Genomic DNA, 15668 nt, shown 5'->3' with positions numbered 1-15668 from the left:
GCAATTCTACTCCTACATAGTGTCCCGAACAATAAAGAATGGGCACTCAAACAAATACTCGCATACACATGCTCATAGTGGCACTATTCACAGTAGTTAAATATTGGGACACAACCCAAATATCCATCAGTGGATGAATACACGGAATATATTTTAGCTATATAAAGGAATAAAGTACTCATAATATGCTACAATATGGGTGAAACTTGAAAATACTATGTTAGGCGAAAGAAGCCAGAAACAAAATGTCATATATTATATGATTCTCTTACATGAAATATCCAGAATAGGTAAATCCATAGAGAATGGAAACAGATTGGTGGTTGCCAGGGGTTGGGAATAGAGGTATGGGAGTGACTGCTTAATGGGTACGAAGTGTCTTTTTTGCGTGATGAAAATGTCGCGGAACTTGACAGAGTTGGTGGCTGCACAAAATTATGAATGTATTAAATGCCACTGAATGGCATTTAATTTATTTAAAATACTTAATTTTATGTGAATTCACTTCGATAAAAATTTATTTAAATATTAGATGTAGATATTATAATTATCTTCATTTTTCAAAAGTGGAAACAGACGGAGAGGTTAAGCAGCTTGCCCAAGTCATACAGCTAATAAGTAGCACAGGCAGGATTTAACCCAAGTAATCAAGCACCTGTGTCCATGTTTTTAGCTGCTTATGATACACTGCTTCTTACATTCCCTAAGGAGAAACCCAAAAGACTAACAAGCATTTGAAGAGAATCTGGAATTCATTAGAGAAGGAAAAATGAAAACAATCAGATATCACTTTACACCTATTAGTCTGGCAAAATTAGAAAGCTGGATAATATCAAGTGTCTGTGAGCTCGTGGGATCTAAGAACCCCAGGCACTGCTGGTTGGAACAGAGTCTGACTCAGCCGTTCTGTGAGGTCATCTGGTAACCCCTAAAATGATTACACAGGTCCTTGAGCATAGATGTGTGAAGATGTTCATTGTAGCATTGTTTTTGGTGACGAAGAGTTGTAGACAATCTAGGTGTCCATCACCGGGAAGAATGGAGAAGCAAGAAGTAGTGGCTCACCATGGAATAAATACTATATTGCAGTTAAAAGTAATAGATAACATGTACACATGGCTACTCAAATAGGTCTTCATAACATAGTCGTGAGTTTAAAAAGTAAGATACAAGCTGGAGATATAAAACAAAAAGTATGCATTTTACAGAAACACATAAAAAGGGATATACCAAAAAAAGGAATGAGAAAAAAGAGCATAAATAAACAAATAAATGAGGATTGTTACATGGGCCAGTGACGCTAACACGCTATGAACTGAGAAGTATGGTGTCAACCTTTCTGCCAGAGAACCATAAAGAGAAACAAACTAACAAATAAACCAGACTCATTAGGAAATAACAAGTGGGGATACACTATGGCAGACAGGCATGGAAGAGAACAAAGTCAATCACAAATATAGAAAACATACTATATTCTCTTCACTGTGCCAGGCAAGTGGGTACCAAGGGAAACAAGCACATTCCAAATACGATTTCACTGTTAGCACTGAACTAGGCAAGGAAGATGCCAGGAGGCTTAAGACACAAGCTTTCTCAAAATGCATAAAAAGTCAGGGAGTTAAGACACATCATTCAATTGAAAAAATATCTATCAAGCACCTAGTATGGGTCAGCACCTGTTTAAGTTCTGGGGACAGAGCAGTGAGAAAAAATGTCAAAAAGTCTTTGCTCTCATGACCATTATATACTAAATAACAAGAAACTTACATAGTGCCTATAGTAAACTTACACAGTGTGTTAGAAGGTTAACAGGTGCTAAAGAGAAAAATAAAGCAGTGAAGGAGGGTTGAGGATGCTAGGAAAATAGGATCTGCAATTTCAAGAAGGGTGCTCGGGAAAAACTTGACTGAGGAAGTGACCTTTAAATCAACTTTTGATGAATAGAAGTTCTTAACGTTAGTGTAGTTCAATTTCTCAATCTTTTATTCTGTATTTAGCACTTTTTGCCTTTTGTTTAGAAAATTCTACCCAACCTTCAAAGTTGCAAAGATATTCTCCCCTATTTTCTTCCCAAACTTTAAAATTTATTTTCGATAATTAAGTTCTCATCACTCTGAAGCTACTGTGTGTTTGTGTGTGTGCAGGGATCCATTTTAAATTTTTATTCTTATTCATAACCAATTTTTCCAGCTTACTTGTTAAATAGTCCCTTCTTTCCTCCACTGATCTTCCATGTCACCTGTGTTATGTATAAAATTTTGTGTGTGTGTATCTGTTTCTGGGCTCTCTGTTGTACTCCACTGCTCAACTTGTCTATTCCTGAGCCAATATGACACTGTCAATTATACAGTTTTATAATAAACTTTGCTAACTGTAGGGTGAATCCCCTGTCCTTGTCTTTCTCAGAAGTATCTTAGCTACTTTTGGCTCTTAAGTCTCCAATAAATGTTTTATTTTTTTTAATTAATTAATTTAAAAAATTTTGGCTGCGTTGTGTCTTCGTTGCTGTGCGCGGGCTCTCTCCAGCTGCCGCAAGTGGGGGCTACTCTTCGTTGCGGTGCGCGGGCTTCTCATTGTGGTGGCTTCTCTTGTCGCGGAGCACCGGCTCCAGGCGCGCGGGCCTCAGCAGTTGTGGCACGTGGGCTCCAGAGCACAGGCTCAGTAGTTGTGGCACACGGACTTAGTTGCTCCGTTGCACGTGGGGTCCCCTTTGACCGGGGCTCAAACCACTGCAGGTGGACTCCCAACCACTGCAATACCAGGGAAGCCCAAGTCTCCAATAAATGTTTTAGAGTCAACCTGTCAAGTTCCATGAAAAACCCTATTAGGATTTTTATTAGAACTACTTTGAAGCCTTGGATGGAATTTGGGGAGAATGAACACATTTATTATATTTTCTTTCTACTCATGAAGGCAGCTATAGCTCCATTTATTTTGGTCTTTAATATCTGTTAGTCAAGCCTTGTAACTTTCTGCATATAGGCCTTGCATATTTCTTGTTAAACTTCTTCCAAGGTAATTCATAGATGTACGTGTTTGTGTTACTGTTATTGTTGCTATTATAAATGGTGCCTTAAAAAATATGTTCTAATTCTTTGCTGCAGGTATATAAAAATGCAATTAACTTTTGTACATTGATTTTATATTCAGCCACCTTGCTAAGCTTTATTATTTCCAATAAGATGTGTTTTATGTTCTACATAATAAATTCGGTAATTAGCTCCACGTTGGCCCCAGTAGTCCCTACCTTCTGGTAGTCACACCCTTCTGTAGTTCTCTCACATTGTGCCAGAGTTGATCCATGTGACCAACAGATTATGGCAGAAGTGATGGTATGTCAATTCCAAGATTAGATGATAAAAGACTGTATCTTCTGTCTTGGGTTCTCTCTCTATTATATATATAAATATTTCTTGGATCACTTGCTCTGAGGGAAATTATTACATGACCAGCCCTGTGGAGAGGCTGCATAGAAAGCCTCCTGCCAACAGCTACGTGAGCTTGGAAGGAGACTCTCCAGCATCCAGTCAAGTCTCCAGAGATTGAAGCCATGACCTACAACTTGACTGCAAACTCATGAAAACCACATCCAGAACCACGCAGCTAAGCCATTCTCAGACTCCTGACCCTCAACAATTGTGATAATAAATGTTTCTTGTTTGGACCTGCCGAGTCTGGGTTAATTTGTAGCGCAGCAAGTAGATAACTAATACAGACCTTGGTACTGAGAGTATGGTGCTGCTGTAACAAAAACCTAAAATGTAAGAGTAGCTTTGGAATGCGACAGTTGTTGGAAGCTAGAAAACTGTAAAGATTTTGAGGAGAGCATTAATGAAAGTTTAAAGTGCCTCAAACTCACTGTTCATAGGATTTTGGATTTTGAGGAGGCTGCATCCGACCTCATCTATAGTCCTTGGAGATGTAAATATGTTGACTCTTGTTTCTGTGGACTTTCACTAACAGTGGCTTATCATCTCATGTATTTATTGGTTAGGTCATTGCTGAGCTAGCTCCCAGTGTCCTCTACACTGCTACAGAATCTTTCTAAAACACTTATCTCTTCATGTCATTCCACTGCCTAACTTTCTTCAGTTATTCCCGTTGCCTGTAGGATGATTTCTTGGTGTGGCACACGAAATCTTTCATGATCTGACCCCAGATGATTCATTTAGATTTACTCTCTATCACTTCCACTTATAGTGTATTCAACAGTAATTGAACCCTAAGTCCAACCAGCTTTCTTATTCTTTTGTTCCTTGGCACAAACTGTTCTTTTTGTCTGAAAGCCTTCCTTGCCACCTGTCTATCTGGGGAACTCCTCACAATACTTCAGAGAAATGCTCCACACCTCCTCTTAAAAAATTCCACAATTTACTACACAGATTTCAGTCACTCATCCAAAATCTCATTGAAATTTTAATATCCTTTTATTATAGCAATTAACATAGTATATTGCATTTATGTGTCTGTACATTTATTTCTCCATTAGATTATAAGCAACTTGAGCTTAGGGCTTGGCATAGGTGGTTATTTAGAAAGTGTTTGTTGGGACTTCCCTGGTGGCCCAGTGGGTAAGACTCCATGCTCCCAGTGCAGGGGGCCCAGGTTTGATCCCTGGTCAGGAAACTAGATCCCACATGCATGCCACAACTAAGAATCCACATGCTGCAACTAAGACCCGGCGCAGCCTAAATAAATTAATTAATAAATATTTTTAAAAAATAGTGTTTGTTGAACGAATGAATGAATGAATGAACAGTGCTTTAACCCCTCAGTCTTTGAGCTCTGGGATTATATTTTTCCGGCTTTACTGAAGTATAATTGACAAATAAAAACTGTATATATTTAAGGTGTACGATGTGATTTTTTTTTTTTTTTCCCGGTACGCGGGCCTCTCACTGTTGTGGCCTCTCCCGTTGCGGAGCACAGGCTCCGGACATGCAGGCCCAGCGGCCATGGCTCACGGGCCCAGCCGCTCCGTGGCATGTGGGATCTTCCCAGACCGGGGCACGAACCCGTGTCCCCCGCATCGGCAGGTGTACTCTGAACCACTGCGGCACCAGGGAAGCCCCGATGTGATGTTTTGATATTGTATGCATTGTGAAATGATTATTAGCATCAAGCTAATTAACATTTCCATCACCTCACAGTTAGGTGGGGTTTTTTTTTTTTTTTGGTATGGAGAGAACACTTAAGATCTACATTTGTAGAAAATTTCAAGTATACAATATCATATTAGCTGTAGTCATGATGCTGTACATCTCCAGAATGCATTCTTCTTGCATAATTTCCTGGATATATACCCAGAAGGGGAATTGCTGATCATGTGGTAGTTCTATTTTTTTTTTTTTTTTGCGGTTCGTGGGCCTGTCACTGTTGTGGCCTCTTCCGTTGCAGAGTACAGGCTCCGGACGCGCAGGCTCAGCGGCCATGGCTCACGGGCCCAGCCGCTCCGCGGCATGTGGGATCTTCCCGGACCGGGGCACGAACCCGCAACCCCTGCATCAGCAGGCGGACTTTCAACCACTGCGCCACCAGGGAAGCCCCTAGGTAGTTCTATTTTTAATGTTTTGAGAAACCTCCATACTCTTTTCCATAACGGCTACACCAGTTTATATTGGTACATTATACCGTTTGCATTGGCTCTGTGATTATATTTTTGACAATATATAAAACTGGCCTTGGGCTTTCCTGGTGGCGCAGTGGTTGAGAGTGTGCCTGCCAATGCAGGGGACACGGGTTCGAGCCCTGGTCTGGGAAGATCCCACATGCCGCGGAGCAACTAGGCCCGTGAGCCACAACTACTGAGCCTGCGCGTCTGGAGCCTGTGCTCCGCAACAAGAGAGGCCGCGATAGTGAGTGGCCCCCGCTTGCCACAACTAGAGAAAGCCCTCGCACAGAAACGAAGACACAACACAGCCAAAAATAAATAAATAAATAAATTTAAGACATATGTCAATATTAAAAAAAAAAATTGGACAATCTCTTAAAAAAAAAACAAAAAAAACCTGGCCCTTCCCACTCAGCATATCCATAAGTGAACTCACTCTTCCCCACATCCTTCTAAACCTGCTATTCTTTCTGTATTCAGAAACTCTCATCTCTTCACTCTTCTCCTTTCCTCTTTCATTCAGCTAACTCATGTCCATATTTCAGTCTTAGCTGAAGGAGGCCTTCCTTGGCTCCTTATATCAAATTAGGTTCCACTTTTGGCTACCATAGCACCACGCAGATTATTCAGTCTTAACACGCATAGAAATCTGTTGGAACTACTTGTTTAGTTATTTTTCCTCTTCACATGATCGTCAGCTTCAGGAAGAGGCACCCTACAACAGTGCAGCTGGAGGGCTGCCCATCGCGGGAAGGGAAAATATCAGACCTTTTGGGGACTATTAGACACTGGCTCTGAACTGACATTAATTCCTGGTGACCCAAAACATCGCTACCAGTGTAGTGATCTACCAGTCAGAAGAGGGGCTTATGGAGGTAAGGTTATCAATGGAGTTCTAGCTGAGGTCTGTCTCACAGTGGGCTTAGTGGGCTTCTGAACCCACTTTATGGTAATTTTCTCAGTTCCAAGATGCATAATTGAAATATATATACTCAGCAACTGGGAGAATCCCAACATTTGTTCCCTAATCCACAGAGTGAGGGCTATTTGGTAGGAAAGACCAAGTGGAAACCACTAGAACTGCCTCTACCTAAGAAAGTAGTAAACTAAACGCAACACTGTATTCCTGGAGGGATTGCCAAGATTATTACCACCATTAAGGACTTGAAAGATGCAGAGGGTAACTCCACCACAGCCCCATTCAACTTGCCTGTTTGGCCTGTACAGAAGACAAGTCTGAGAGAATGACAGTGGATTATTGTAAACTCAATCAGGTGGTGACTCCAACTGCAGCTGCTGTTCCAGATGTGGTTTCGTTGCTTGAACAAATTAACACATCCCCCCCCGGTACCTAGTGTGCAGCTATTGATCTGAAAAATGCTGTTTTCTCTATACCTCTTAGTAAACACCACCTAAAGCAGTTTGGTTTCCACTGACAAGGCTAACAATACATTTTCATTATCCTAATTCAGGTATATCGACTCTCCAGCTCCTTAGTTGCCTTTCCCTTCCACAGGACATCAAGCTCTTCCATTATATTGATATTATGCTGACTGGACCTGGTGAGCAAAGGAAGCCAGACACAAGTGTATACACGGTGATTCCGTTTATATGAAACTCTAGGCAAGTATATCAGTTGTTGCCTGGTGCTGGGGAAGGAAGAGTGGGAATTGACTGGGGAGGGGCAAAAGGAAACACTTTGGAGAGACAGAAATAATTTGTACTTTGACAATAGTGTTAGTTATACTGGTGTATACATTTTGCAAAACTCAGTGAACATTACACTTAAAGTATCTATTTTATTATTTACTTATACCTAAATAAAGGTGACTTAAAAGCAATAAAAAACAAGAACACTATTTATCAGTACTTATGGGTTGCAATGACATATCTAGAGATAAATGCACAGCTCCAAATGTTTTCATAACTTAAAAAGGAATAAAAATAAATGAATAAAGCATTTAACTCAAAGTTTTACTAAAACAATAATAAAATTTTAGGGAAGGCAGGACGAAGAAAGCCCAGAAATCCAATTAATTTAGAATGTAGAAAAACAAATGCATATTAAGATGCTTTCCCTGCCCATATGCCCTTCTCTGAGACTCTGTCTTCATCCACAGGTCCTACAGATGCGTTGAGCTTAAACTTCTATATTATCACCCATGTGGCCTAGCCTAGCCACTCATGATGTACACTATTGCATACTTTGTAACATTTAAAAGTAACAGATTGGAAAGTAACAGCATCTTGGAAAGAGCTGACACACATAATTCTGAATGAAAAAAAAGTACGAAAAATATATAATCATTTATAGAAATTTAACATAAATTTACCATTTATAGAAATTTCAAATAAATGTATAAAATAGCAATATACATTTCACAAGAACATACACACACAAAAAATACACATTAGAATTGTTGCCTACGGGTGGAGAGAGGAAAGGGAATGGAGCATGGGGACCGAAGGGGATAAATAAAAAAATTAAACTAGTAGTGCCCTGCAGGGACCAATGATCATAATGTATCACAAACTGAGGAGTATGATAAAATCAATTCTCTACATCTGAGGTTGAAAATAAAGAGACAAGAAAATTGTTATACAACAGCATAATCAGGGAACAGGGGGACAGTCTTGAGGCACTGACACAAAGTAAAATGGAAAATAACAAAGAAATAAAATGGATTACAGAGATGATGATGAAGATAAGACAAAAAGAGACAGACAATATGGATAACTGGAATTTCTGAAGAAATAAACCAAATAAATAGAATTAAAAGTATCCAAAGATACGATAACTGAATAAGATCTTATAAAAATACTCAAATCGGGCTTCCCTGGTGGCTCAGCGGTTAAGAATCCACCTGCCAATGCAGGGGACACTGGTTCGAGTCCTGGTCCAGGAAGATCCCACATGCAGCGGAGCAACTAAGCCTATGCACCACAACTACTGAGCCTGCGCTCTAGAGCCTGCAAGTCACAACTACTGAGCCCGCGAGCCTAGAGCCCGTGCTCCACAACAAGAGAAGCCACCACAATAAGAAACCTGCGCACCACAACGAAGAGTAGACCCCGCTCACCGCAACTAGAGAAAGCCCGCGCACAGCAACGAAGACCCAACGCAGCCAAAAATAAATAAATAAAATAAAATAAATAAATAAAAAATACTCAAATCTGCAGCTCTAGAGATCTAACATGTCCTAGGAAACATGTCAGAGCGTATTAACAGCAATCTTACGCTGGTGAAGTATAGAACTACAAGAATAAAGAAAGAATCTTACAGGCAGAAAAGTCACTTTTAAGAGGCAGAGTGTTTCACACATCTTCACAGTGCCACTAAATGCTGAAAACATATTTTACGTTATAAAGAAAATAATTATATACCTAACCAAGTTACCATCCAGTTACAAACATAGATATATTCTTAAGCATTTATGAATTCAAAGAATACAATGTGCAAAGCTATAGTTACTAGGTTTAACTCTTTGAATTATTTGAATACAGAATGGGTGAGTCTCAACAACCTTAGGAATTATGATTACAGAATAGAGTGTAAATGTTGTAAATGTTATTGTTAATGTAAACATTATTTGTACTTGATAATATACAAATACAGGTAATAGTATCACGAAGGACAGTCGTGTCTCAGTTTCTTTACTTGTAAATAGGGATAATAACAATCCCTATATCTCAAAAATTGTTGTGAGGATTAAATGAACAAATTCATATAGTGCTTAGTATAGGATATAGCAATTAATAAGGCATAAATACTACTAATCAGTGTTATTAGATCCTGAATAAAGATAAAAGATACAACTAAAAAAAAAAAAGATACAACTGAAGAAATAACACTAATTTCCTTAATGTTTCCCCACAAACTTTCTTAATTTTAGTATAGTTTTTATGGTGAAGAAATACTTATTTTAAGTAAAGAATTTCTTCAGTTTCACTTCAGTTTAAATTCTTAAGTAAAATTAAAGGTAGTACTCTTTATTTTAAAAGTAGCTTGTATAGTATGATTCCATTTTCATTAAAGTGTATCTGTCAAAAAAAGATTCCTCTATGCATCCCGTATCGGTCCATTATTCTGTTTTTGCATAGAGAGAGAGTTGGAATCACGTTTGCCAGTGTTAACAGTAGTTAATTCTGAGTGGCTGGATTTTGCTGATTTTAAACTTTTCTTGTTATTTTCTATTTTAATTGAATTTACTTTGTATTTTAAAAACAATGTACATGCAACATTTCTTTTAAAAATCGTTGTTTATTTAATAATTATCAACTTATGAATTATTAATATTTATTAAATAATAAACATGATTATTCATTACAATCATCTAATAATAGTTATTTATTTTAAAATGCTATAATGCTATATATAGCAGTAATCTAATAAATTAGAAAATACTGATGAAATGGATGAAGTGGGAGGATAAATGAAATACACAAACTGACACAATCTTAAAGCATTAACCAAACAAGAAATTGAAAAAGTTATCAGAAGTTATCTCTAGCAGTTTCACCATTAACTGTTCAATGAAGAGTTGTTTCCAAATACTATACGTATAATTTCAGAATACAGAAAAAGAAGACTCTAGAGGCTGAGTAGAGCTGGATATCACTACAGTTTGACCAAGTGCCTTTGAGCAAGTTATTTATTTATTCTGGCTGTGTTGCACAGCCTGTGGGATCTTAGTTCCTTGACCAGGGATTGAACCCGGGCCCTGGCAGTGAAACCGCTGAATCCTAATCATGGGATCACCAGGGAATTCCCTGAAAAAGTTATGTAAACTCTGTAAGCTCTAATTTCCTCTTCATATGTAAAGTGGAAATAATAATAGTGTCTCTCCCCCATAAACCTGTTAGGAAGAATAAGTGAGATAATGTGTGTAAAGCATATGGTAAAGAGACCAATACATGGTAAACAATAAACATAAGCTATGAATAATAAAATTACTACTATTATTATTATTAGAATAATACAAAATATCCAAGAATCTACAGCCTTCCTGTACACTAGTATTAATTATTTAGTAAATAAAATAGAAAAACACCCCATTTATAATAGGAACAGAAACACAGAATAAATGTACTGAAAACTCTGGAGAGTGCCCCCTTTGATGGCATATATACTAAAATTGGAATGATACGGAAAAGATTGGCATGGCCGCTGTGCAAGGATGACCTGCAAATTTGTGAAGTAGTTCACATTTTTATGTAACGAACAGCATGATGACTATAGTTAACCAGACTGCATTGTATATTTGAAAGTTACTAAGGGAATAGTATCTTTACAGTTTTCATCGTAAGGGAAAAAATAACTTGTAACCATGTGAGGTGGTGGATATTAACTAAATGCATTATGGTAATCATTTTGCAATATATACATATATCAAGTCATTATGTTATACAATCTAAACTTATACAGTATTATGTATCAATTATATCTCAATAAAACTGGAAAAAATAAAATAAAATTGAAGGCAAAAAAAATCTGGAGAAAAATATTGCAAAACCCTTTGAGACATGTTAAAGACATGTTAAAGAACACTGGAATAATTGGAGAGAAATAGCACATTCCTACCTGAGAATGCTTAATGTTAAAAATACATCATTCTTAAATAAATAAATAAATAAATAAATATTTTTAAAATATATATATATATCATTCTTTCTATATTAACATATAGGTTTAACACAATTCCAAATAAAATATTAAATGAATCTATTATTCATCTGGAGAATAAACATGTGAGAATAGGTATAAAAAGAAAAAAGGAAAGAAAAAAGAATAATGAAGGGGAACTCACTGATTAATAATAATGAAACCAGTGTGATAAGCCATAAAACCTAACATATTATATAACAGGTTAGCTATCTCTGCTCTACTATATATAAAAACTTCATGAGTAATAAAGAAATTACTTCTAAACTAACAGGATAGGATGGGATGGATTTGGGGATGAGGGAAACCAAGTTAGAATCTCTCCTTCTACCTGAGAAATTGTACATTCTCAAGGCTCACCCCCATAAGGCATTCTACAGCTAAATTTGTACTGTATCCTAGGTCATGAGTTGACTTAAGTTCAAGAGAACAGAAAGAGAAACTTTAAGCCTTGGAGTCAAGATGATTTGGCTTTTTAATATTGCTTAAGTTATGCATATATACTTAATAGTTTAAAATATGCATGTGTATTTATATAAATACATATAAATATGCACACTTACATTTATTTGCTGGTTGGTGCCTTTGATAGTTGATGACTGCTTGTTTGGTGACTTTCCTTGCCCTGTGTGGTCACTGGAAAAATTGGGCAAGAGCCTTCCCAGGGACAACAGAGGCCAAGAACTTACGTGTTGGGCTTCACTTTAAGTTTAACCTAAAGGGTAAGGGTGTGAGATTCATCATGGCCCCAAAACATGCCACTTCTGTCAACAATATTTACCCTAACTTGACCTAGAGACACGATGACAAAATAGTTCTGCTGCTTACACTTCAGGTAGAAAAATACTTTATTGTTCTCAACCGTTGGATTTGAGTCCGTGGACCCAAGAACGTACTGTTTACTTAAGAAATTACAAAAGGTAAACTTTACAAAACGTTTTAATACTATTTAACCTGCGGTTGCTTATATGTTGATAAAAACATATCTGAAAAACCAGCTGATAAACTGCTAAAGAAAAAATTTGAAAGATGTATATTGTCCCCCAAATTAGACAACTGTGCAGAACATTTATATAAAAATAGAATAATAAAAAGAGGAAAATATGTGCAACTAAAACGAAGGAAAGAATAAGCTAAAGGGGAAATAATGGACCTTCCATCAACTCAAGGAATGTGATGTGGAAAAGCACCAAGGGGAGGGGATGTGGAATGATGCACCGCAGAAGCCTCATTCATGCCAAGTAGATGCAGGCTACATTTGTTTTATTTCTGTGAGAAAGGAAGTACACAAGCCTTCCAGGATGTGCAGATGCTTAAATACAATAGTTGAATCTATCAAACAATTTCAGGTTTACTTAGAAAACTTAAAAGACAAATTTTTAAAATTGTAAAGCTAAGTCTTTTATGTGACTTGTTTCCATATAAACACCTGTCAACCTTGTCTCTAAGGTGAGAGAGCATTGTTTTTACAACACTACTACCTTAGTAATATCATCTTAGCAATATTAACTTTTATTATTACTTAATAACTTACTTAACTATTACCTTAATTACTGTTGGAATTATTTGCCAAAAAGAGAGACTCTAGTGAATCTAAATAAAAATGCAGTACACAGCCTGGCTCCTTTGGCACACCAGATAGTTTAGAATTAAATGTTTAAAAACACAAACAGGACTTCCCTGGTGGCGCAGTGGTTAAGAATCTGCCTGCCAATGCAGGGGACACGGGTTCGAGCCCTGGTCCGGGAAGATCCCACATGTCGCGGAGCAATGAAGCATGTGCACCACAACTACTGAGCCTCTGCTCTGGAGCCCGTGAGCCGTAACTACTGAGTCTGTGTGCCACAACTACTGAAGCCCACGTGCCTAGAGCCTGTGCTCCGCAACAAGAGAAGCCACCGCAATGAGAAGCCTGTGCACTGCAACAAAGAGTAGCCCCCGCTCGCCACAACTAGAGAAAGCCTGTGTGCAGCAAAGAAGACCCAATGCAGCCAAGAATAAATAAATAAATTTATAAAAAAAAAAGAAGAAGAAAAAACAAACACAAAGTAGAAGAAAATATAAATGACTATTTCACTGATCTTGGATTAGGGAAAGGTTTTCTAGGCATCACAGTAATGGGAATAAATCGGAAAGGAAAATATTGATACATTTTTACTACATATGACTTCTGTTTACCAAAGCTTCGTATACAAAATTAAAGGAAAATAACAAACTGGGAAAAATATTTACTACAATTTTGAACAAGTCTTAATACATAAAGAGCTCTTACAAATCAATAAGAGATGCTATCACAGAAATCTGTTATTCTCTTATTGTTCTCAGTGCCAAGCCTGAGGTAAGGCTAGCCCCTTTTTAGCCTTTAGTTCTGCAAAACATTCCTAATTGGCCTTCCTGCCTCTAGTCTTCCCTCTCCGAACCATCTCTCACACTGCTACCAGAGGTATCTTTTCAAAAGGCAAGTGTCTTCCTTGAAATCCCAAATGGCTCCCTATCACCTGAACAAGAAAGGTAAACCTCTTTAGCTTGGCGCTGAAGACCCTTCTTCTCACCTTTTCAGCCTCTTCTTTCTTTGGCCTGCCTCTTTGTGAATCTCATGCACTAATATGACTTCTTGACTATGTCAGTCTTTCCCACACGGGCACACAGCCTTGGCTATCTCCTCCTACCCACGGGCCCTACCCCATCTGTCCAATCCCTGCTGCTTCCCTAGTGCTCTGCTCTGTTCAAAGCCTCACTTGCTTCCCCAGGCAGTCAGCCTCTCCTTCTTCTCTTCTACCTCCCTGGTACTTGGTATACACCATTATTAGCATTTCCCAGGTTATAATTTTAACATAAAGTTAAAATGTGCTTTAATTTTAATTTATATATTTAAATTATAATTAGTCATCTTGATGTCTGTTTCTGGCCCCTGCCCACTTCTTCTAATGAAGGAGCATCTCTATTCAACTTTGTATTCTTAGAAAAGCACATAGTAGGTGCTTAGTAAATGCTGTTAAATAAGAGACTATTTAATTAGATTGAAGGAATTAAATAACTTATAGTGGAAAATGAATTATAGAACATTTTAGCAAGGTATATATAAGACTTTCAAGTACATGGGCACAAAATTGCAAACATTTCTAAGCAGAAATTTTCTGAAGACTGTTGTAATAAATGGAGATTATTTATAAACTAATAATGTCCTTAAAAATAATTTGTTTTCATTTGAGTAGAGTATGCAGGCTTTCTAAAATTTGTTTTACATTATGGTTTTCTCTAGCAAAACTTAGGCTCACACAATTATAAGAATTACACATATTCTGAACTAGTAAAGAACAAATTAAAAACTTATAATGGTATCACTACCACTGCTAGTTACCGCTTAGTGGAAACATGTTGAATAAAATAACAGACAAACATTTTTTTCCAAAAATGGAGAAATTTGTTGAACTCTACTGCTGCTTCATTACACTGGCTGTACCTCCCATTTCAGCACCTCGCCAGTCTTAGCACTATTTCTCTGAACTCTTCTTATTTAAATGATTCACAGAAAGTATGTTCCAACTTTGTTCACAGGTGTTATATTAACATAATTTGTCATTTGCTGAGTACTTGAGCTTGGGTATGGTACTGTGTGCCCAGTTACAAAAGAAGAAGTCACTATTTCTGCCCTCAAAAAGATAACAGCCCATTTGCAGAAATAAGATGCAAACGCACATAAAATAATCAGAAAACGAGTCAAGGCAATATTCAGAGGTTCGTGTAAAATCTTGTGGTACAGTAGTTCTATGGTGCAGAAGTTGAAAAGTAGTCAGGGAAGACCTGGTTGAGAAGGCGCTTGATTTGAGCTTAGAAGTGTAGGGAGGATTTGAGCTCTTGGAAAGAAGGGTGAAGGTACCCTGCCTGGGAAAACATCTTACCTGAGATTTTTTCCATCTCTTCCAATAGCTTTTCCAAGTCTTTATTCAGGTCTGACAGCATTTTCAGCATGTTTTCATAGTTTCTTTCACCAGGGTCAGAATCAGCCATCTAGGCAGTGCACAGAAAGAAGATGCAGTGAGACAAACCAGTGTTTCAATTCTAGCTCCACTACTCAGCTGGGTAGCCCAAGCCGGAAAACTTAGGTCATCTTTAACTCCTCTTATCTTCCTGACCTAAGGGGTCACTGAAACTCACCAATTGTATTTGTTTATGGAATAAACATTAAATCATCTATGGGTCAGGAAGGGTCAGTGCTTGAGAGTCACCAGTAAACTGAATCCTGCCCTTGTGGAGATCATAGCCTGGCCCAGCTCTTTAAAGTCTCTCCTATCACTGCCTTCCTCCCTCTCTCCAAGGTTGCTGCTTTAATTGAGGTCCATTCCATTATCCACCATTGATTACAGATTTACTGGGCATCTACTATGTGCCAGA

General features: G+C 37.8%; 1 protein-coding gene and 1 non-coding gene across 2 annotated transcripts in view; one reads left to right on the top strand and one right to left on the bottom strand.

Moving 5' to 3' along the window:
- SYCE3 (synaptonemal complex central element protein 3) overlaps nt 1–15668 on the bottom strand; it is a 29164-nt gene that overhangs the window by 7498 nt on the left and 5998 nt on the right. Inside the window, exon 2 of the mRNA XM_024737637.1 lies at nt 15176–15284. Coding sequence (XP_024593405.1) covers nt 15176–15284 — 109 coding nt within the window. The remainder of the gene's footprint in view (nt 1–15175; nt 15285–15668) is intronic.
- Nucleotides 10717–10823, top strand: LOC112394742 (U6 spliceosomal RNA). Its single transcript, XR_003002197.1, has one exon. It is a non-coding gene; the product is annotated as a U6 spliceosomal RNA (small nuclear RNA).

Source organism: Neophocaena asiaeorientalis, unplaced genomic scaffold, assembly GCF_003031525.2.
Source record: "Neophocaena asiaeorientalis asiaeorientalis breed wild unplaced genomic scaffold, Neophocaena_asiaeorientalis_V1.1 scaffold242, whole genome shotgun sequence".
NCBI lineage: Eukaryota > Metazoa > Chordata > Mammalia > Artiodactyla > Phocoenidae > Neophocaena > Neophocaena asiaeorientalis.
The sequence above is the reverse complement of the archived record's forward strand: the minus strand, read 5'-3'. Positions and strand labels throughout refer to the sequence as shown.